This window comes from Trichomycterus rosablanca, chromosome 17 (genome assembly GCF_030014385.1).
Source record: "Trichomycterus rosablanca isolate fTriRos1 chromosome 17, fTriRos1.hap1, whole genome shotgun sequence".
In the NCBI taxonomy this organism is placed as follows: Eukaryota; Metazoa; Chordata; class Actinopteri; order Siluriformes; family Trichomycteridae; genus Trichomycterus; species Trichomycterus rosablanca.
The window spans coordinates 5,533,612-5,556,889 of record NC_086004.1 but is presented as its reverse complement, the minus strand read 5'-3'; the positions used below and the strand labels follow the sequence as shown (position 1 = coordinate 5,556,889).

The 23,278-nt window shown below is 39.8% G+C and overlaps 1 protein-coding gene across 1 annotated transcript in view; it reads left to right on the top strand.

Annotated features, from left to right (window-relative positions):
• Nucleotides 1–23,278, top strand: part of polrmt (polymerase (RNA) mitochondrial (DNA directed)) — a 50,390-nt gene that overhangs the window by 5,367 nt on the left and 21,745 nt on the right. The window contains 10 exon segments of the mRNA XM_063013051.1: nucleotides 3,803–3,989; nucleotides 8,207–8,356; nucleotides 9,113–9,280; nucleotides 9,872–10,042; nucleotides 10,738–10,977; nucleotides 11,764–12,555; nucleotides 15,341–15,463; nucleotides 16,980–17,102; nucleotides 17,882–18,061; nucleotides 20,733–20,819. Coding sequence (XP_062869121.1) covers nucleotides 3,803–3,989; nucleotides 8,207–8,356; nucleotides 9,113–9,280; nucleotides 9,872–10,042; nucleotides 10,738–10,977; nucleotides 11,764–12,555; nucleotides 15,341–15,463; nucleotides 16,980–17,102; nucleotides 17,882–18,061; nucleotides 20,733–20,819 — 2,221 coding nt within the window.

Genomic DNA, 23,278 nt, shown 5'->3' with positions numbered 1-23,278 from the left:
GCTGTTATCACAAAATTGGAGGCATGCAAATAATTTTCCATAATTAATTTTATACACCTGTTAGATATCTGTGTGTGGCTAAAATACAGTAATGAGAATCTGTGTCCATATACTTTCGGTAATACACTGTTCAGCGCTTGATTTGATTTAAAGCTTTGGATTTACGCCTGAGATTCTTTATCCATGTTGAAGCATACATGTAGTGTTTCTTTGGGATGGGGTCGCATTCTGTGCAGACGATGCTCAAGGTGACTGTTAGTATTTAATTCGGTGACAGGATCAGGATGGGGGCGGACGGGCAGGTCGCTCTGCTTAGCCAATCGATCTCTGTAAACCAATAGCAATGACATTGTTCTTGTACATCTCTGCTCTCCTTCCAAACAATCCCAACTCTCGCTTTCTGTTTCTCACTTTCTCTCTCTCAGTGCATTTTTTAAATGGACTGGCAGTGTTTTCATGTAGAATCGTTCTGTTCTAAGCTTTGTGGGTGTAAATAGATTGTTTATCAGTGAACTAAACTAAGCAATAAAGTCAAAAGTTTACATACACTTATAAAGGTCATTTCTTGTTTTATGGCCAAATCATTGAAGCACACTTATTGCATACGCTTATTTTTAATCTTTTAAGTCATTCCAATAAAAATGTTCACCCAAAATATTTAGAGAAAGATTAAGAAAGGTAGTATGTGGTATGATGTGGGTGCATCACATCAAGCTCTAACAACCAGCAATGTGATTCTTACTACTGGCTCATGAATAGAATACCCAATAATCTGCTTTCAAATCTGGCCCCTCCCTGTCTGTACTCCAGAGCCCACCAGAGGGTGTACAAACTCCACTCCAGATGAACCCTGATGCTTTGTAAAGGCCAGACCAGTAAATCATAGTGGATTGTGCTTTAATGTGGTCCAGATTCTACTTTTGTTTGCGTACAGATGTTAGGATGGCCTTGAATGGGCACTTTATTCTTCTTGAAGGAACATCACTCGCCCCTAAAGAATTTTTGTTGACATCATAGGTGTGACTCGCACGGTTTCCCACCTTTAGGTGTTACCCACTCAGACCTGGAGGCAGTTTAAAGCAGCCAATCAATGTTCTGCACGTTTCTGAGAGATGAGAAACAGAGGACTATGAGAAACCCCACACAGACACATAGAAAAGGTCCAAGTCAAGGTTCAAACCCAGGTCTTAAGATCTGTGTTGCTGTGCTGATGAATGAGAAGGTTCGTTGCTTGAATGAGTAATGTTTATTTATTTATTTATTAGGATTTTAACGTCATGTTTTACACTTTGGTTACATTCATGACAGAAACAGTAGTTACTAGTTACATAAGATTCATCAGTTTAAAGTCAAACACAATTATGGACAATTTTGTATCTTCAGTGTAGCCTAGTGGTTAAGGTACTGGACTAGAATTCAGAATGTCTCTGGTTCAAGCCCCACCACTGCCAGGTTGCTGTTGTTTTGGCCCTTGAGCAAGGCCCTTAACCCTCATTTGCCTAGACTTTGTACTGTTCCAGTACTGTAAGTCGCTTTGGATAAAAAGTGTCTGCTAAATGCTGAAAATGTAAATGTAATTTCGCCTGACTGCATGCTTTGGACTGTGGGAGGAAACCGGAGCTCCTGGAGGAAACCCACACGGACACGGGGAGAACATGCAAACTCATTTACATTTACATTTTTGGCATGTAGCAGACGCCTTTTTTCAAAGTGACTTACAGTAGTGTGACAGTATACATTATGAGCAATTGAGGGTTAAGGGCCTTGCTCAAGGGCCCAACAGCAGCAACCTTGCAGTGGTGAGGCTTGAACCAGCAACCCTCCGATTACTACTCCAGTACCTTAAGCGCTAGGCTACAACTGCCCTAATTTAGGAGAGTTTACATTACATTCATTCACCCAAAGCGACTTACTGTACTGTACTGTGACATTATATATTGTCTAAGCAATTGATGGTTAAGGGCCTTGCGCAAGGGCCTAACAGCAGCAACCTGGCAGTGGTGGTGCTTGAACCAGCAACCCTCTGATTCTACTAGGCTACAACTGCCCCTACAAACTCCACACAGAAAGGACCCAGACCGTCACCTGGGGATCGAACCCAGGACCTTCTTGCTGTGAGGCAACAATGCTACCCACCAAGCCACCGTGCCATCCGAATGAGAGTTGCCAGCAGTAAGTTTGGTGGAAGAGAAATAATCTGGGGTTGGTTTATAGCTTGGGCTGGGTTCTGTAGTTCAAATAAAAGAAAATCCTTTAATAAAATAAATAGTTTGGGGAAGGTCTTTTTAGTATGCCCTAAACAAGGTTCATAAAGACTTGGTTAGCTAAGTCCGGAGTCCAGACTTTAACCCCATTCAATACCTGTGACCTGTGATCTCCTTCCAGAAGAAGACCCGAATCTGTAAGCCACTCAGCGCTCACTTCTCAGCTTTGTTTACCCTGTGAGTGAACCACAAAAGATGCCAATCCAAATACCTCCCGCTAACTGTTATCATCAGTATTCCTCACGCTGCCACTGTGAGCAGACTGCTCCCATCAGGCACTGGGCCCTAAGGTGCTTTTCATTAGAAAACCGGTGCTCCTGCAGTTTCTTGGCCATATGGTGGTGGCCTATCAGACAAGAGCTCAATATTCAGCCCCAAGACTCTGGGTGTCAGTAAAGAATAGTTGGTATTCTGCCCGTAGCCACTCAGTCAGCACCATGACTTACCACAGCTGTCAGAAATGTCTCATTAAAGCACGGTTTGGCATTCAAGACGTCAAGGTTTAGCAGGAATGCCTGAGCGTGAGTTCCAGACTGTCACAAAGAATAAGAAAGCAAGTTCCTGCTCACTGAGTGTGTCTGCGGAATATATCACCACCGAATGAATCGTATCTCAGTGGAAAAGAGTGGAACATGGCATATAAACTGTTTACACTTCATTTATCACATACACAGTATGGACAAAAGTATTGGGACGCTGCTTTTAGTTGTTGATTTTACGTGTTTAAGCCACAACACTTGTTAACAGGTGTAAAAAATCAATTATATAAAGGAGATGATATGCTTCCAACGGTGTTCGGTGGGTAGCACTGTTGCCTCACCGCAAGAAAGTACTGGGTTTGATTCCCAGGTGGAGCGGTCTGGGTCCTTTCTGTGTGGAGTTTGCATGTTCTCCCCATGTCTGCGTGGGTTTCCTCCAGGAGCTCCGGTTTCCTCCCACAGTCCAAAGACGTGCAAATGAGGTGAATTAGAAATACAAAATTGGCCATGACTGTGTTTGACATTAAACCAGAATTGATGAATCTTGTGTAACCAGTAACTACCTGTCCTGTCATGAATTTAACCAAAAGTGTATAAAACACAATGTTAAAATCCTAATAAATAAATAAATTCAACTTTATAGCAACAGTTTAGGGAATGCCCTTTCCTATTCCGGCATGACTGTCATCCTGTGCACTAAGCAAGCTTTATAAAGACATGAAGAAAAGCTTGGTTTAAAGAAGCTCCAGTGGCCTGCACACACCCCTGACCTCAGTCTAACTAAACTGAAACATCAATTAAAGCTTTTTTGACTCAGCCATACAAATGCTCTTTCGACTGATTGGGCACAAATTCCCACAGACATACTTCAAAGTCTTGTGAGAAGCCTTCTCAGGAGAGTAGCTATTGTTACAGCTGAGAAGATCACATAGAGATCACTAGTTTAATACCATCAGTTAGTTGCAAGTGATTTATAATTCAAGGGTTTTGACAGATGAAGATACAGATGTGATAGCCCACTGATTGAATTCTGTTAACTAAGTTTGGGTGTGTTTGCAGGTGTCTGCAGCAGATGACCGAGGACGGACTGTGTGTGGATGATTTGTTTAAGCAGCACGTCTTCAGACAGGACGAGAGAGACATGGTGCTGAGGGCCATTCGTACCGTACATCTTGATTATGAACCGCACACGCCCACAGAGCGCCCATTCTGCTCCCTACCACTGGTGAACGACTTCTACACCAAGGTACCCAACCTGACAGGTGCTTCTGAGTTCTTGGAGTCCATGTGTCATAACTGGAACTCACTTTGTATTAAAGCGCCTGCTTAGTGCCATAAATGTAAATATAAATATTATTCGTTGTCGGCAAGCTGGAGGGCTGCACTAATCAACTGGCCTGTCTGTTAAATATTCCTGGCACTCTTACCACTATACACACAAGTAAAGAAAGCAAATCGACCCCCCTACTTTGATGTTTAAACACTGAATCTATTATCCAGCCATGATAATAGCCATAGCAGCTGACATGGCATTAAGAATTAAACAAAAAAACAAAATAGTCCTGGCTTAGTCCATCCAGCCCTAAATCTAGTTGTCTGTTTATTTTAATGATGTATTTATTAGAATTTTAACGTCATGTTTTACACACTTTGGTTACATTTATGACGGACAGGTAGTTACTGGTTACACAAGATACATCAGTTCAGGTTTTAATGTCAGTTCATGGACAATTTTGTATCTCCAGTTTACCTCACTTGCATGTCTTTGGGCCTACAGTGCTTCCCACTAATCCACTTCAGATGTGTCTGAAGCAGTGATGACCACACAAACTTCATACTAAGACCACAGTGAAATGTGTCGTTTACGAGTGTTTTTTGTATTTGTGGGAGTGGGCTATGTTTATAAATGGTCTGAACAGGCAAGGTGTTTATGAATAAGTTCTTCCTACACAGGCTATTTTTAACCAGAGTAAACGTTGCCATCAGGATTTGGTGCCCTGCTTTTTCTGCTCAGTGATTCATTACTCTGGTCTAACTCGGCCCATTTATCGTCCGCTATGGCACACGCTGTGTTCCTGACGCTGTAAAAACTGACAGCAGGAACAAATCTGTCACCGGTAACAAGCGTGTCTGACAGAGCCGCCACAACTACTACACATTTCTGTACTGAGAAAATACTACTTTTCAAAAACAACAAAAACAAAGACTCTTTTGACATGTTAAAATTCTCCAATTCTGACATGTTAAAAAACATCCAAAATTCTCCACCAACCATTTATCAACTGATTGTTTTTACCAGCAGAACTGACGCTCATAGCACATTTTTCTTTTTTTCTGTGTAAACTCAAGACTTTGTGTGAAAATTTCAGATTATAAATATTATTAAAATTTATAAAATGAAAAGTTTTTTCCCCATTACAACACATTTATGTACTGACAAAAATTGAGTGAACAAATTAGATATTTTGTATCTGTATCTTTACATTTGCAAAACCATATTAATGTATTTAATGATTATTTTTAAAACAAACGCTCGAGTGGCACAGCAGTAAGTTGCGCTGGGATTCAGGGTATGAATCCCCAGTGGTGCTATCAGCCAGTAGAGCGTCTGCATACAGACAGGATTGGCTATGCGTAAGGGAGGGGGAACTGCAGAGACCCCGAAATGGATTGTTACTGCATTGGTAAAACATAAAAATTCAATGAATAAAATGATCTTAACATCTTGAAGTGCTCAATTCAGCTTGTGGCTTTAATAATGTCTTTTATTAAAAAAAAAAAAAAAAAAAATACAGAAATTTTTAATTATAATGATTAATAATCAACACAAAACTCAGATTTCTGTATAATCTGCAGTGTGAAGCAGCGTCTAATAATGCATCTCCAGATTGTCTTTATTTATCTAAAAGCCTCACTGTATGTTTCAGCAAACTTTATTTGCATTATGTCATTTACTGCTAGAGGGCCTTCCCCAAATGTTCATTATACGTGTGTTTTTGAAGCAAGTGTTTACAGATTTAGAGAAAGGTTTAAAGATACTATTTTGGTGAAAACTGACTTCTGCTTTGTGGCACGGTGGCTTGGTGGGGTCATGGGTTTGATTCTCAGGTGAAGTGGTCTGGGTCCTTTCAGTAAGGGGTTTGCATGTCCTCCCCGTGGCTGAGTGGGTTTCCTCCGGGAGCTCCGGTTTCCTCCCTCAGTCCAAAGATGTTCAGGTTCAGGTTAATTGGAAATACTTAAAATTGCCTTTAATGAATGTGTGTGTGTGTGTGTTTGTGTTTGTGTGTGTGTGTGTGTGTGTGTGTGTGTGTGTGTTTGTGTGTTTGTGTGTTTCCCACCTTTCGCCCATTAAATTGTACCCACCGCAACCCTGAATAGGAAAGTGGTGGTAAAACAGACATGAATGAATGGGCTTTTGTTCTTTGCTACAATAGCTTCATAGCTTAAGTACACTGGCGGTTAGAATTGAATTTTTTACTGGACCCAGTCTTTATTGAATTGAATTGAATTAAATAATATCCCTCTCTGGAAAACCTGTAAATCAGATTCTCTTTCTCTTTCCTCCTCTGATGACAATTCTCATCATGCCATTATTGGCAGTTCTTATGACTGCACAGACTGCATTTATTCCCTCCTCTGTTCTTTAAAGTTATCTGATAATAACACCAGATGTTCAGGCAGCTCACATCCAATAATAAGCAGCAGCAGATATTCACAGCACCGCTGGTTGAGCTGATGGTGTGATTTTTACACTGTGTACTCCCTGTACTGTGTCAAGTCTTTTAATTGGCCATTTTTTAGGCTTTTGTAGTGGTTTGAAAGTAAAACCTTGGCCTTGAGTGAAATAACTCATTTCATTGTAACTGTGCATGAGTGACGTTGCAGGATGTAATCGGCGTGTTCAAAGTCTGTGTATAAAACCAAGGATGAATACTTGGTTAATTATCCTAGTGTTGGATATCTGAATAGGTATTATATAGTGAATAGGGAATATATAATGAATGAAATGGATTAGGAGCATCATATATCAGCACTGTATAGAACTCACTGTATCAGGCTGTACACGGAGCAAAATAGAGCTATTGTCTTACAAATACTGTCCTTTATACTGGTTTATACCAGGGGGTCCTGTTTTGGGCTCACAAATACATACCATAGACACATCAGTGCACCCTTAGTGCCAGTTCCAAGCCTGGTTAAATAGGAGGGTTGCATCAGGAAAGGCATTTGGATTAAAAACTGTGCTGAATCAAATAGGCAGACTGATGATCCGCTGTGGCGATACTAATTAGTGGGTGAGGCAAGAGAATTTGAATATTTTAACCAAATATTGTATGTTGAGTTGTTTTATGCTCTCTGTAAAGCAGTCCTCATTCTTTAAGGATTGGATTCTGATTATTTTGTTTATAGTTTGTTTACTTGGACATCTCCCCAAACCCATCTGACCTTCCCATATTCTGACATGGTCAGTAGTGTCTGTTGAGCGCCCAGACAGACACTGAGATTCAAACTTAAGAGCTTGAGATGTATGGACTCAATGGTTAAGGTACTAGACTAGTAATCAAAAGGTCCCTGGTTCAAGCCCCACCATTGCAAAGGGAGCAGTTGGACCCCTGAGTAACCTGACCACTTTTAAATCTTTAGCTTTTTCAGCCAATACAATGCAAATTTATTGTATCAGTTAAAAGCCACCCTGCATCTTGATGACTGATGTGTAATAATGTACCCTATTTGACCCAAAGTATGTGGACATCTGACCTTGTTGGACATGGACCTTAACATAAACCCCCAATCAATCAAGAGACCATTTTTTTGTGGATGGACACTAATGAACTTGCAGCTCACACATTTCAATGTATTTCAAATGTGTTTAGTGTGGTTGAGCTCCACACCCTGCATTTAATGTATTTTATATTGTTTGGTTTGATACAGGGCGGCACAGTGGGTAGTACTGTCGCCTCACAGCAAGAAGATCCTGGGTTCGATCCCCAGGCGGGGCGGTCCGGGTCCTTTCTGTGCGGAGTTTGCATGTTCTCCCCGTGTCTGCGTGGGTTTCCTCCGGGAGCTCCGGTTTCCTCCCACAAAAAAAATGCAACTTAACCCAGAGACACTGAATTGCCCTATAGGTGAATGGGTGTGTGTCTGCCCTGCGATGCACTGGCGCCCCGTCCAGGGTGTTGCTGTGTGCCTTGCGCCCATTGAAAAGCTGGGATAGGCTCCAGTAACCAGCAACCCCCCCGCCCGACCCTAATTGGATAAGCGGTTAAGACAGTGAGTGAGTGGTTTGATACACCCGTGAGCAATGAATACGACTAAAACACCTAAAGTAATTAATTAATAAATTCAATATAGTAGTAAGTATAGTAGGGGAATCTACTGTACATACCTTTGTGCTTGTAGTGTATCTTTATATCTCTTAGCTTTACTAGACATAGCTAATATCTGTATCATCATGTGTTTTAGAGAGAAGAAACTACATTTCCCAAGCTAAACTTTAGCCTGGCTGAGCTACAAGAGCGCTTCAAGAATCAGCTGGCAGTGGAGCAGGCCAACACTGTCACCATCAACTCTGTGGAGGCCATCAAACCCGTCACTCAACACATGGCCAAGATGGTATGTGCTTCTGTTTTATTGATTCACATTCACACTAACTGGACTCTGGAGTCCAACACTGCATTTATTTTTTTTACATTTAGTTAATGAAGTAAAATGCTGTATAAATAATCTGGCAATAATCACAGTCTTCTTTGTTTATCTGCCAGTTGTTTTAGTTTATGCAGAAAAAAAAGTGTTTAATTAAAACCGTTTGTTTGACTTATGTAAGTATAAGTTTTTTCTGTTTTGTTTCTGCAGTGGCATTTACTTAATCAGCATCTCTTACTTGTATTCTCAGATTGGAGAGGTCAGGGTCTCCCTGGTGGTCCAGCAGCATTTAATGCAGTGCTAAATGAATACTAATTCTGTAATGTTTTCTCGCCAGCTGTTAGTCAGTGAGTTCAGTTTATCAGCACTACGCTGTGGGAGAGCGGCTTCCAATTAATGTTTAACCCACATTCACTCATGTAATGGGGCAGTTTGCGCCCTTCACCAGGCTTATTCAACTGTGCAGCTTTATGTGATAGCTTTCACTCTGCCAGACTGGTAGCTAATGGTCTCATGATGGGGAGGATAAGTTTGTACAACTGGGGGGAAAAACGCTGACTACTAACTGACTCAAAAGAAAAAAATATCAATATTAATAATACAAATGTACAATGCACCTTTCTAAAGCCCCAAATTACAGGAGTAATACATGTATTTTAACACTACTTAAACACAACATATTTTTTCCTGGCTATAAACATGCATTCTTTACTTTATTGTTTTTAGCGGGCGCTGTTGGTGGAGCAGCGTTCTCAATGGCACCAAACCCTCCTGCAGGCTTTCAGAGAGAGCAGACTGGTATTAGGTGGCAACAATCAGAGAAACTGGAGGACGAACATATATCCATTCCTCTGCATCCTATGTGATGAGGATTATGTCAACGTCATGCTACAGGTAGAAACCGGTGTTTATTTTTGTTAAACCAGCTCTTGGTTAATAAAGCTTCAGCCTTAATTATGCAGCTGGTCTTTAAAATCAAGCTTGTGCTTTGCAGATTTATTCATAAAATACTTTTCTTACTTACTCATTGAATTAAAAATGAGACTAGACAGCACACTTTACAATATAAATATTAAAGAAAAGAGGAAATAACAATATTTAATAAAAAAAATAAATAAAAAAAAAAACAATCTAAGCAATTGATAGTCAAAGGCCTTTTCCAGGGGCCCAACAGTGGCAGCTCGACAGATGAGGCTTGCTTATTGAAAACATTGGATCACCGATTCTTATTTTTATTTCATCTCACAAAACGGCCCGAACAGAAATGTGTTTCAATCATCTAGTCATAAAAGTTGTGGAAATTATTGAAATCCCAGAACTGCCATAAACTACATGTGTCTTTTGTATTTACTGTGGTGCCTGTCAAGTTTAACTGTCTTAAACTGCCTCGACCCTCACATCTGAGCATTTAAAGCAAAACTACATGCTAAAAGTATTTAAACAGCACTTGAATTTTGATCTTCTTTTTTGTTTTTTATTATTTAGGGTTTGGCCAACTTACCTCCCAGTGGAGAGTCTCTGCTCATCATGGCTAAGGAGCTGGGTACCAGAATCCATAACATGTACTGCATCAAGCAGAAAAGCCACAGCCAGTTAGTGGAGAAACTGGGCAACATCTACAATTCATACGTGCAATTGCTCACTAAAGAGACACAGGTAAAAACAAACACCAAAAATTCATCTATCTTTCTTTTTTTTAAATGCTGAGTCTCTGTAAATGATTCTACAATAATACACATGTGCACAAAACTTGGCTTCCCGAGCAAAAGTTTGTTATTAAATATACCTACAGTGCATATATATGCTTCAAATTTACTCCTGCATGTCATTTACACTTTTATATACATATAAATTTGTACAAAAAGTATTTTTTAATTATTTATTATTTTAAGTATTTTTTTACTTAAGGCACATATATAGATGTAGTATGTAGTTTAGTGCACATCACCTGCCTTTTAGCCCAGGATGAATAAATAACTGCCACTTTTATTGTTATTTTTTTTAGTATTACAGAAGCATTGTAAGAATAAACCATAATTGTGTGAATCAATGAGAGCAACACACACCTTCAACAACACTTCTGTCTGGATGGCTAATAGCTTAGCTGATTTTTAGTGCTGTGTATGGAGGCATATTTATCACTTACTGTGTGTTGCTTTGCAGCTTTAAATTACAGCACACAAGACCTAATAAGGACATGATAAAATGTGATTTTCACAAAACAATAATGTATTCTATTCCTATAGAAGGCCTAGCAAACTTGACTTATGGTTAATTGAAAGTACGTAGAAAATACAGGCACATACTGAAATATGAAATTAGATCTTTATGTAACTTCATTTACCTTTCAGGGCAGTAACGTGTTGCCGCGAGAATACTGGAGCACCCTGGAAGAGGAGCAGAGTGCCGGACCCTCCCTCCTCACCGATGACACGCCCTGGCCACACATGCTGGTCATTCAGCTGGGCAGCTTCCTGGTGGACCTGTTGGTACGAGAGCTCAAAATCAACAGCGACATCCTGAACCCAGCGCAGGAGAGGAAGCTCATCCCTGTTCTGTATCACATGTACACGTTCCGCAGCAATCGACAGGTGAGATCTGCATTCAGCCACTCGGCGGGTCGTAACCTGCAGGAAGCAGTGGGATAGGACAGGGCACAGGACCTGTCCACACTAAAAGAAAAAAAATGTAACGGCACAGTGAACAATTTCAGATCATTAAGTAAACTCATTACACAGAGAGATCTCGAGTAAAAGCATAATTAATTTTGTAAAACAGAATTTGATCTATTTAGAAAACGTATCAGTCTTATTTGGTTATAATGGTCCTAGCAGTAGCCGATACCGTTACCTCTCAGAGCTTTATCCCTTTGTCCATATGCCCATATGATCCATGAAAGCATTTTTGCTATAGAGCAAACTCGCTGAATTGGTAAGGAAGATTGATTGGCCTGTAAATAATCCCATTTCTATGAAGTGTTTAATTGGCCAGCACAAAGATTAAAGGTTGCGGGAGTGTAAGTGTGTGTGATAGGGAACGACGATGGGCAGACGGCGAGGGGGTATGTTGCTCCTCCACCGTGGCCGCAGATGGTCTGAGAGCCACAGGCAGGAGCTCTGCTCAGTTTGGGTTCGACTGATCAGATTTAGAAAACAGTTTCTGCTGTTGGGGAAGTTCTCTGACGGGGCAGTAATGATCAGAACTGAATGTTTTATGGCTATATTTAGTTGGAGTTCTTGTCATGCTGCTCGTTGAGTGCTTGTTTTTTAATAACCCTTATGTTGGGTTGTTTCAGGAGAAGGACCCTCTTCTTCTTGTTATGTTTTTAGAATAGAATTGAGAATTAGAATAAATGTTCAATCTCCTTTTCTTTCTAGATCGGCTTTATTAAGCCGCACCCAATCCTGACTCAAATCCAGTCTGAGGCCATGGAGACCAAGCTGACTTTCGACTCATATGTGATGCCTATGCTGTGCCCACCAGTGCCCTGGACATCTGCCAAAAACGGAGCCTATCTGCTGACGCCTACCAAGCTGATGCGCACCATCGAGGGTGCCATCCAGCACCAGCTGTTACTGGAAAAGTGCCAGCAAGAGGAGCTGCATGCTGTACTGGACTCCCTCACCCAGCTAGGCAACTGTGCCTGGTCGATCAACAAGCCCCTGCTGGACATCATCATTTCAATTTTTAACAATAAGGGCAGCGATAAGCTAGACATCCCTCCACCGGTATCTGAGGCACCCGAGATCCCGCGCTTCAACCCTCACGACCCGTCCTACACCCCTGCTGAGAAGGCCCACCTGAAGCGTGAGGCCATTAGGGCTAAGAAGAAGTTGGCCGAGATGCACAGCCTGCGCATGGACGCGCTCTACAAGCTGTCTATCGCCAACAACATGAGGGACGAGGTCTTCTGGTTCCCTCACAACATGGACTTCAGAGGGCGCACCTACCCCTGCCCGCCGTACTTCAACCATCTCGGAAGCGACGTAACCCGAGCCATATTGCTGTTTGCTGAGGGGAAGCCACTGGGTCCGAAAGGTTTGGATTGGTTGAAGATCCACCTGGTAAACCTCACAGGTCTTAAAAAACGCAGTTCTCTGGAGGGAAGGCTGGAGTATGCCAACACCATTATGGAGGACATCCTGGATTCAGCCGACAATCCTTTAACAGTGGGTGAAGTTGTTCATATTACATCATTAAAATAATTCTTGCACATTTTTCACTTACTCCAAATGTTGCTAAAGATACTCTATATGTGTCAAATGAGCTAGTTGGACATCCTTTTCTAAAACCATGGCCATTAATAGGAGGTACTTGCGTCCTTAGCAGCCACTTTCCTAAAAAGGCTTTTCACAAGATTTTATGGTGTGCTTGTGGAAATTTATGCCTATTCTGTTTAAAAAAAAAAAAAAAAAAAAAAACGTTTGTAAGGTCAGGCAGTAATGAACAACCGCTTGAAACTGACCTTTCAATTCACCCTAAAGGGGTTCAATAGGATCAATGAGGTCAGGGCTCTCTGCAGGTTACTGAAGTTCCTCCATACCAGATGCATCAAATCAAGCCTTTATGGACCTTTTTTGTGCACAAGGGCACAGTCATGCTGGAGCAGAAACAGGCCTTCCCCAAACTGTTCCCACAAACTGTTTAAAGCATAGATTATCCTTGTTATAATGGGTTTGGCTGAAAAAACGTAACTTAGTAATTTGGAGGGATATTCAAGTACACATACATTTGCACGTATGTACTCACACATATAGAGTTGGGGGCAGCACGGTGGCACAGCTGGTATGGTAGGTGCATCCTGAGATTCCTAGATTTGTGGTCACTCTTTTCATAGCTGTGGCTGCACTAAATTACCTGTAGATGTGAGTGAGTAAGAATATGTCAGTGTTTCTGGAGGTAGCCGACCCACCTTGACCCTGACTATAATGAAGCGGTTTGTCTAGAGCAGGGCTGCCCAATTTGGGGCCCGCGGGCCAAACTTGGCCCGCCGTCTCTTTTTTCTGGCCCGCCTCACTATATCAAAGTAGCGCTTACTTTTGTCAGTAGCTGGGAATTTCTTTTAACAGTGTTGAACTGCCTATAACGCTAGCTGCAATTCATTGGCTGACCACAATTTTACATGAGACAGTGGATAGGAGAGGGGGGCGCTGTGGAGCTCCTATCAGCAGACATGATGACACGAGTGAGGCTGTTAATCATGGAGCGTATGAGGCAGTGGCATTGGATAAACGAACATTTAAAAACAGTTTGAATATTTTTTCACCGAAATAGATTAAACCGCAGTTTGCCTCATCTGCGGATAGAGAGTGGCTGCACTAAAGGAGTACAACATCCGTCAGCATTACGAAACAAAACATGCACACCTGTTCTCAAAGTACAGTGGCGAGGAAAGGTGAATATATTGAATATTTGAATATTGATGGTATATACGTATATATACAGTATATATTTTGCTTTGCATGTTTTTCTTTACAAATTTACATTTGTTCAAATATTTCTGCTCCTAAAAAGAAACATCTATCATCCGTTGAAATAAATAAAAGCACTGTTAATTAGAATAAACAGTAGTGTTTTATTTAACAACAAAAACGTGATATTTTTAAATTTAATGCAATATTCAAATTAGGGTGGGCGATTTTCACGATTAATTCGAATGAACGTTTTCACACGATGTTAGAAATGTGACAATCGCGATTGTTTACATACTTTATATTTTAATTAAAATACCAACATGTCAGTTTAATATCAAAAGAGTAAAAACAGTAAACGGAAGACAACAAGGGTCATACACGGTAATAGTTAGATTCAGAAATAAGGAGCGCAAACACGATCGGCAAAACTTCACAACGAGACTCACAAACAGAAGAGTTTAATTAAGATTCATGGAATCGAACACAGCTGAACTGAATCAAAACTCCGGAGTGGGAGGACCGATCAGAATTGACTGACCGGGGACTTGTGGTAGTCACGTGACAGTCTGTGAGAGCATGGGAGTTGTAGTCAATATTGTTAGAAGCGGAATGTGCCCCTCCATCCACCCCCCAATCACAAGGGGACAAAATGAAAGCTGAGTGATTACTTGTGGTCCCCCAGTGTAGATACTGATACACTAACTTCATTGGTGAAAACAGTATACAGGCTTGTGTTTCTTTTAAGAAATCTGTAAATAACTTTTTGTAGCTTTGCACTTTTCAAGGAGGTTCTGCTGCAAATTACTTAAAGTGAGTTGTTTGTGAGCTGTTCCTAAAAAGCATATAGCTAATTAAGATTTCTGTTTATTGTTAATTGTTATATTGTTATTGTTATAAAGTTTGAGTCCCTTGAAAAGATAATTATAGGTGGTGCTGTTACTATTTTTTCACTTCTGCAGTCTTTTAAATTAAAATGCAAAAAAAGTATTTTTTTTTTCAATTGCATTATACAAAAACAACAACAACAAAAAAAAAAAACACAATCAGAATCTTTTTTTTTTTTTCAATATCGCCCAGCCCTAGTTAAAATAACTTTTAGTTTTGGCCCGTGGCCCCTCACTGAGATTAAATTTTGGCCCCTTATAAGGAATTATTTGGGCACCCCTGGTCTAGAGGTTACATGCAATGTTAAGATTTCAGTCATATTTTCATTTATTTGTATTCTGTGAATGAATGGCATTCAGGGAAGTGGTGGTACTAGATTATTGATCTGAAGGTTGCCGGCTTAAGCCCCACCACCATCACCAAGTTGCCGGTGTTGACTGAAATGTAAAGGTCATGATTGAAACATGTTTTTTTTTAACATTAAGATAAGATTATTGTTGGGGTTTTGTGGGGTTTTGAAATATACCCAGCATACATCCAAAAAATAAAGGGAACCAACTTTGGCTGCATCCTTGTTATGCTGAATATACAATGTTTTCTATCATAAAATATCAGGTCTCTGGAGTGACCCGGTCTGCCCTGTATTGTGTTTTAGGGCAGGAAGTGGTGGATGAATGCTGATGAGCCCTGGCAGACTCTGGCCTGCTGTATGGAGATAACCAATGCCTCCAGATTACCCGACCCAACCCAGTTCATCTCCCATTTCCCAGTACATCAGGTACTGAATATCAGTTATTTAGAGCCTTTTTAGACAGAGTAATATACAGGACGCTACTCTTCACATATTTCCCATCAAAGTCCTGTTACATGTAACAACAAATCCTTAATATGACGACATTCTCATTTCAGGAGTGAGTTTTCATGCTTCTGTTTCTTTGTAATTAAAAAGCAACAAACTACAAACCTAATTTCCAGAAAAGTTCAAGCATTTTTTGCTTGACCAAATTGATTATATTTTGTACACATGAACTAATATTGAATTAAATGTCTGCAACACAATTTAAGAGTGACAAGTTAACAAAGTTACATCGTTTTGAAACATCCCATAATAAGCAGGTAAATTGATAACACGGTATTATGATTTGGAAAAGAAGGTAGAACCAACAAAAGCTTAATCTTTGCAAGCAGTCTCTTCTCAAGACTTGACATGATCCTGTGACAATCTTCCATGTGCACTAGGGATGTAACGATACACTCTACCCATGATGTGATTCACGATACTGGGTTCACGATACGATTTTTTTTTAAACAAAATTAAATTGAAGACAAATTATGACAAAGTTTCCTTTTATTATTTCTCTTTAAAAAAAATTAAAAATAAAATACTGTATTTGTGCTTATCTTTTATTTATCTAAATAATGAATGCCCTTATATTTCTGAGGTAGGTGCAAACTATGCAAAACAATGCTGCACGTTTCCCTTTTTGTGTAAAAAAAAACTGAAATGAAATAAATCCCACATTAAATAAATAAATGAATAATACAAATAAAAAAAGTATCCTCACACAAATAAATTTGGCTGGAAAATTCCGAACCTGGCAACCCTGTAGTGACGTCAACCAGGCGAGGTGAATAGCGCCAGTGCCCTCTGCTGTTTAAAGTCAATATTGATTCTTTATATGTATAAAACGATTTAAATCGTTACACGTGAAGTGGTGCATTGTTACATCCCTATTGTGCACTGTTCATCAACTCAGCTTTTTTCTGTAAACTGGTCATGTGTGGTTTGGAACAGTGATCGGGAACGTACCTTAAGGAACATTTGGGCTAGTTTAATGCTGCCAAGACCCACGTTAAAGTCTCAGCAGTGTCACTGTCCTGGTCAGGCACTTTACAGACACGACTGTGTGTAACTATATTTGAAATGATTTCCTTTTTATGCAACAGCAAGTTCTTGTGTCTGGTCAAGTCACTTTAATCTGGAAGTGCAGCCAATTGCTGCTCTTGCTTTCTTGTCTTTTCTTATCAGTGTCCAGCTGCAGTAACTGCACAGTAGTGTAGTTAATTACTCTTTTCTATTCAGTGGTAATTAATTAACTCTGTTAATGTGCATGTGTAATCAAAACTTCAGTTAAACTGCATTTAAAGTCATTATACATAATCTTAATAAATGTAATAAATCATAAATAATAAGATGAGTTGTTATTCCTTTCATTAAACTTGTTTTTTTCATATTCTCTCTCTCACACACACACACACACACACACTTTCTTTATTTTTTTTCTCTAATTTAGGATGGTTCCTGTAACGGCCTTCAGCACTACGCTGCTTTGGGCCGTGATGTTATTGGGGCTACATCGGTGAACTTAATGCCGTGTGAATTACCACAGGACGTCTACAGTAGTGTTGCACAGCAGGTCAGTACAAGAAGATTTTAAAATGCATTATTGTTACTATCTGTAATCCCCATTTCTGTCTGTTTATTACTACATCAGCCTACAGGAGCCTCCTGTCACACATGAACATTTACTGTCTTTTAACCAGGGCAGAGTTATATGTAAAAGCACAGTAGAGTTAAAATGATGACTCCTAGAACTTGAATTTGCACTGTAAATAGTAGTGTTGATTTATACATGATTTATGTGGCTAATACATTTATTGTAGAATATTTTTACAATAAACTATTTAATAAACTGCAGAAAATGTATTGCTGTCAATAAAAAAAAAACACCACATTAAAAATTCCACTTATTTTCCAACAAGGTTGCACAGTTTTAACAATCTGCTTTATTGATTTTATTTTCTCTGAGAAAGCTGAATACAGCTCCCATTTTGCTCTTCAAGATCTAATTGCTCAACAAAATTGTCCAGGATGTTCGAGTCTCAAGGGAACAGTTTGGACTAACCGTAAACTTATTGTTTCAGAGTTATTGGGGTTTCTGGAAGAGGCCTCACTGTTTAACAGCTATAGCAGAATTAATGGTGCTTTTCTCCATTCCCTTCTAATTCAGTCATTTTCAGGGTTTCTGCAGTATCATCGTGATTGTTTCTTTCCACGTGGGCTTAGTTTACATGCTGAGCTGTGGGACGTTTCATTATCGATTAATGCCCAAAAATGTGGACGCTTGCTGTGCAGCGTGAAGGTGGCAGGAGATTCTTCAGCTGCTTCACTTTGCTCCCCTGCTGCTTGTTACAGGTGGAGGAGTTTCGGGTAAGAGATGCTGCTAAGGGCATGAAGATCGCTCAAGTGCTGGAGGGCTTCATCAGCAGGAAGGTGGTGAAGCAAACTGTGATGACTGTGGTCTATGGAGTGACCCGCTATGGAGGCCGGCTGCAGATCGAGAAGCGCCTCAAAGAGATCGATGATTTTCCTAAGGTAAGGGAGAGGTGTTAGAGTGTGAGTTTATGAGAAAACTAAGTAAAATAGGCAGCTGGGCAAAGATTTAAGCTTGATAACTGACATTTTTATAAACAAATTTGTAATAGTAATTGGCTGATAAAAGTAAAAAAAACTGAGCTCAGGGATTATTTAGGGTTTTTTGTGTTCTTCATGTTCAGCTTTGTCATACATTTTGCTTATGCCAAGTTCACACTACACGACTTTCCAAGTTGTCATGTCGCTGTACAGTTCACACTACACAACTGGATCTTTTGTAATCGGGAGTCTTTTCAGTCGGTGTGTATTTCACACTACACAACTGATCAGCGATAGGGGGTTTCACACTACACCATCTATCACCAACTGGAATCGCAGGCGAGCTTCTCTTGTCTCCCAAACTACGTTTTGTCACGAAAACAAACGGAAGAATGGACGAAAGCTTTAATGATACCACGTCCAAAAATGCACATCAACAAGTAGCAATAGAACAATAACAAATGAGCCATTTAGAACCCTGATAACCCAAACAGAGGAGATAATAATATTATTAATAATAATCAGTATCAGATGTAATTTTTAAAAAATCAGGTATTAGTTTTAATGTTTGGTATCAAAACTAATACTTAAAGATCAGGTAATAGTTGTAGTATTCACTATCAGAACCAATACTTAAGGTACTAGTACTCATCTGTATCTGTATTAGTGCTTAGCATCAAAAGGGATACATGAGCCTCTAGCATCAGTATTGGTTCTTAGTATTGAAACTAATACTTGAACTTATACATGAGAATCAGGTATCGGTACATAGTTTCGAAACTAATACTTAAGGCTTAGGTATCAGTACTTAGTATCAGAACTAATATCTGAGGTTTAGGTGTCAGTACTGAGTATCAGAACTATTATCTGAGGTTTAGGTATCAGTACTGAGTATCAGAACTATTATCTGAGGTTTAGGTATCAGTACTGAGTATCAGAACTAATATCTGGGGTTTAGGTATCAGTACTTGGTATCAGAACCAATATCTGAGGTTTAGGTATCAGTACTTGGTATCAGAACTAATATCTGAGGTTTAGGTATCAGTGCTTGGTATCAGAACTAATATCTGAGGTTTAGGTATCAGTTTCTGTGCTCTGTAGTAGTAAAAATAGCTGTTTTCCATCTGCTTGTTTTAATTTAGTCTCATTAATTCAACAAATGTGGAGCAACACGTGTGACGTGTGAGTGAGTGATAATTTCATCCATCTTCATTGCTCTCAGTCATCTTTGTCCAATTATTTTTTGCTGTTGACAAACAAGTGAGTGACTCTGGCTCAGCAGTAAATGATTGTGTAATTATTACCTGAGAGAGCCAGTGAGAGCGATGCACGCTTGTTAATGTGATTACTCTGGTATAATGGAGCGTACACAAAGGTGCCAGGATGCTTAATCAGCATCTTTGTGGATTGCCAGCGAGTACCAGAGGACCCTCATGTGTTAATGTGTACTCTGGGGGGGTCGAGTTTATTCTGGACTTCAACACAGGACTAATCCCAATTCTAGCATTTTAAATGCTAATGCTTGCAAGAACTTGACTTTAACTTGTATATAGTAGAGGCGCTGATGTGCACCCTTCCAAAATGTCAAAGTACGCAGAACACAGCTCTACTGTAGTGTGCATCAGGCTGACATTGACTGGTTAAACTTTAAAATTGAAGGCATGATGTACTGCACACTGTTTCTTATTATTAATATTTTTATTATCATTATTATTAAATGCCGTTAGATCGATTCTGTCTCCTGGCAATGATATGAATAGTGTTTCTCCAGAACATACTGTCTTCAGTTTGGGTCATCAGGCTTCTTAATGGCTCATTTATTATTCTTTCAACTGTATCCATCCATCATGATGCTGGCTGTCCTCTTCTTCTTTTACCTTTAACTGCTCTAAACATAATTGTCTTTACTAATGAATTGGTTTTCCTCATGTGTATGAAAAAAAAAAACATGAGAGGTTAGATTTGATTTGGTCAAGGATCCATTTGTCTCCTTTGCTGTCCAAGTTACTCTTAAAAGTCTTTGCCAGCACCAAGGATCAAGTGTTGTTCCAGTCTGGAAAAAAGTCCCATTTTTATTTAATTTTCCATGCAAGGACCTTCAGGTCTTCCTGATTTTCTGCTGAGTGTTGTGTCATCTGCATATCGAAGGTTATTGATGTTCTTGCACTGACTTAAAGACTGAATTTGAGCTTGTTACTGATCACATGGACAAAAAATTAGAAACAGTGACGTCTTTCTTGCAAGGCAGTCTTTATGCCCATACCAAAGTAAAGCTTACTTAACTGTGGACAGTGCCACCCAGGTTTCCATAGCTTTATGAAAGACATAAAAAGCTTTTTCCTCATGGCAAAAAATGACATTTTTTCTTGTCCTTGACAAGAGACCACTGTTTCATTGTCAGTGCTGTACAATATATAATATAGACCTTGCTACACCATCACTACATTGTAAATTCATTTACTGTATGTATATTTTAACCCAGTAGATTTTTGTAGAAAGAAAAAAAGAAAGCCCACAGTTAAATGACAATTTAAATCCAATATAAATATAAAATATATAAAAATATGCAATAAAATTCATGATGGTTTATTTATTAATAATCGTATCTGTGTCGATGATGTTCTGATTACAGGAGTACCTATGGGATGCCTCTCACTACCTGGTGCATCAGGTCTTCAGCAGCTTAAAAGAAATGTTTACTGGTACCAGAGAGATCCAGGTGGGTGCACCACAGTTACTCACCGAACGTCCCAGAGCAGCTGCAGAGTGACCTGAGACACCTGCAGCTTTTTACTCCTTTTATCAATGAGCCAGATTCATTCATATTTTAGCTTCTCTTCTGCTGCTGCACCTGTCCTGTGCTGGCTCATTATATAGCACAGTGGTAAATACATGGTCTGGAAACACAATGTTCCAGAGGGAGCGACCCAGACAGGCACAGGCGACCCAAAAATCCCACCTTGCAATGAGATGCTTCTACAAGCTCTAAATGGGTCAGAAGAGGAGTAGTGATGGAGGGGGAGGGTGGTTTCTTCTTATTTTCATATTTTCACCTGGTTGGAAAAAGGGGAGGAAATTGACAGGGAATAAATAGAGTGTAAGAGAGGGGTGCTGTGTGATGGATGGGCCAGCATGGGGCCTGGGCTTCCTTTAAATACAGGGAGTTGAGGAAGCTATAAATGGCAAAAAAAAAATAAAACAGGTGTCCAGCTGTTGCAACACCTCTTTGCATTTAATGAACCTGCTGCTTTAGAGCAACAGCATGGCTTTCCCAGAACATCTGAGTCTCTCTCTCTCTCTTTCTCATCTCTCTCTATGTATGTATATATACAGTATATATATATATATATGGGCTGTCGAAGTTAACGCGATAATAACGCATTAACGCGATTTCAATTTAACGCGATTAAAAATAATAGTGCCGTTAAGGCAAATTCTAGTTAATGTTGAGACTTGACTGGTAGAACTACAACGCTCGGTTACATTATGTTAACATTATGTTAAAACAAACGTTTTAATGTCGGACTTGCCACCGTTTTTCATTTGCGGTTTGTTAACATAATGTAACCGAGCGTTGTAGTGATGCACTTATAAAGAAATAAATACACGCTATATTCACAAGTTGTCGGGAGCAGAACACTTTTATTAACTTATTCTGTTAAGGTACCAAATACCGGAAAGCTGAGTCAAGCACGTTAGTCCATGAACTATGGAAGCCCCAAAGGGTCAAAACACACTCACTTCGTGTAGAAACGGCCATCAAACCATTGTCACAATACAACCACAGAAAAGTCTGTTACAATAACTACGCCTTATCCCACCTAAAGCACCGCTGATCTACAATGTTTGCTGATGGAGAAATTCTAAACTACAATCTGACATTTACTGCCTAGTATGTGAGTGAATAAACTCCCTTACAGTTTTCTCTTGTCCCAGCAGTTTTTAACATCAGTACATTTAGCATAAAATGTGTTCACCATTTTAATTGTAACATTTCACATAAAAATCCTTACATACATACATACATACACCAATCAGCCATAACATTAAAACCACCTCCTTGTTTCTACACTCACTGTCCATTTTATCAGCTCCACTTACCATATAGAAGCACTTTGTAGTTGTACAATTACTGACTGTAGTCCATTTGTTTCTCTACATACTTTCCTAGCCTGCTTTCACCCTGTTCTTTAATGGTCAGGGCCACCACAGAGCAGGTATTATTTAGGTGGTGGATCATTCTCTGCACTGCAGTGACACTGACATGGTGGTGGTGTGTTAGTGTGTATTGTGCTGGTATGAGTGGATCAGACACAGCAGTGCTGCTGGAGTTTTTAAATACAGTGTCCACTCACTGTCCACTTTATTAGACACTCCTACCTAGTTGATTCACCTTGTAGATGTAAAGTCAGAGATGATCACTCATCTATTGCTGCTGTTTGAGTTGGTCTTCTAGACCTTCATCAGTGGTCACAGGACGCTGCCCATGGGGCGCTGTTGGCTGGATGTTTTTGGTTGGTGGACTATTCTCAGTCCAGCAGGGACAGTGAGGTGTTTTAAAAACTCCATCAGCACTGCTGTGTCTTATCCATTCATACCAGCACAACACACACTAACACACCACCACCATGTCAGTGTCACTGCAGTGCTGAGAATCATCCACCACCTAAATAATAGCCCCCCCCCCCCCCCCCCCCCCCCCCCACACACACACACAAATGCTCATTAAAAGAAGGGGGTGGGGTAAATTGGACTTACAATCAATGGGAAACCTGAGCCTGACACTTCCGTGCAATACACAACCACTTCATGCTAGTTTGAGTGATTCATGCTACGCTTTTGAAATGAATTGCATGCTTTTACTGAGATATACGCTGATCCTAAAGCTAACATTGTGATATAAAGAAAAAAAAACAAGACATTGAGAAAGGAATGAAAGAAATGTTGACAAATGTATGTCAACATACATATATCTGGATTTATATGATAAACCGTTATTTTTTTATTTTAATTTATTTTATTATCTCAACAATGTCAGACTATTTTTGGCACCACTCCTGACAAAGCCAGACAGCCCCCCGTTTGAGAAATGCTATCAGACACATTTTCAGTTAAGCTTTCTGATAACTCTAACCCAGACCTGGGCTCTGCATGTGTCGTATGTGTTTTTGTTTTGTT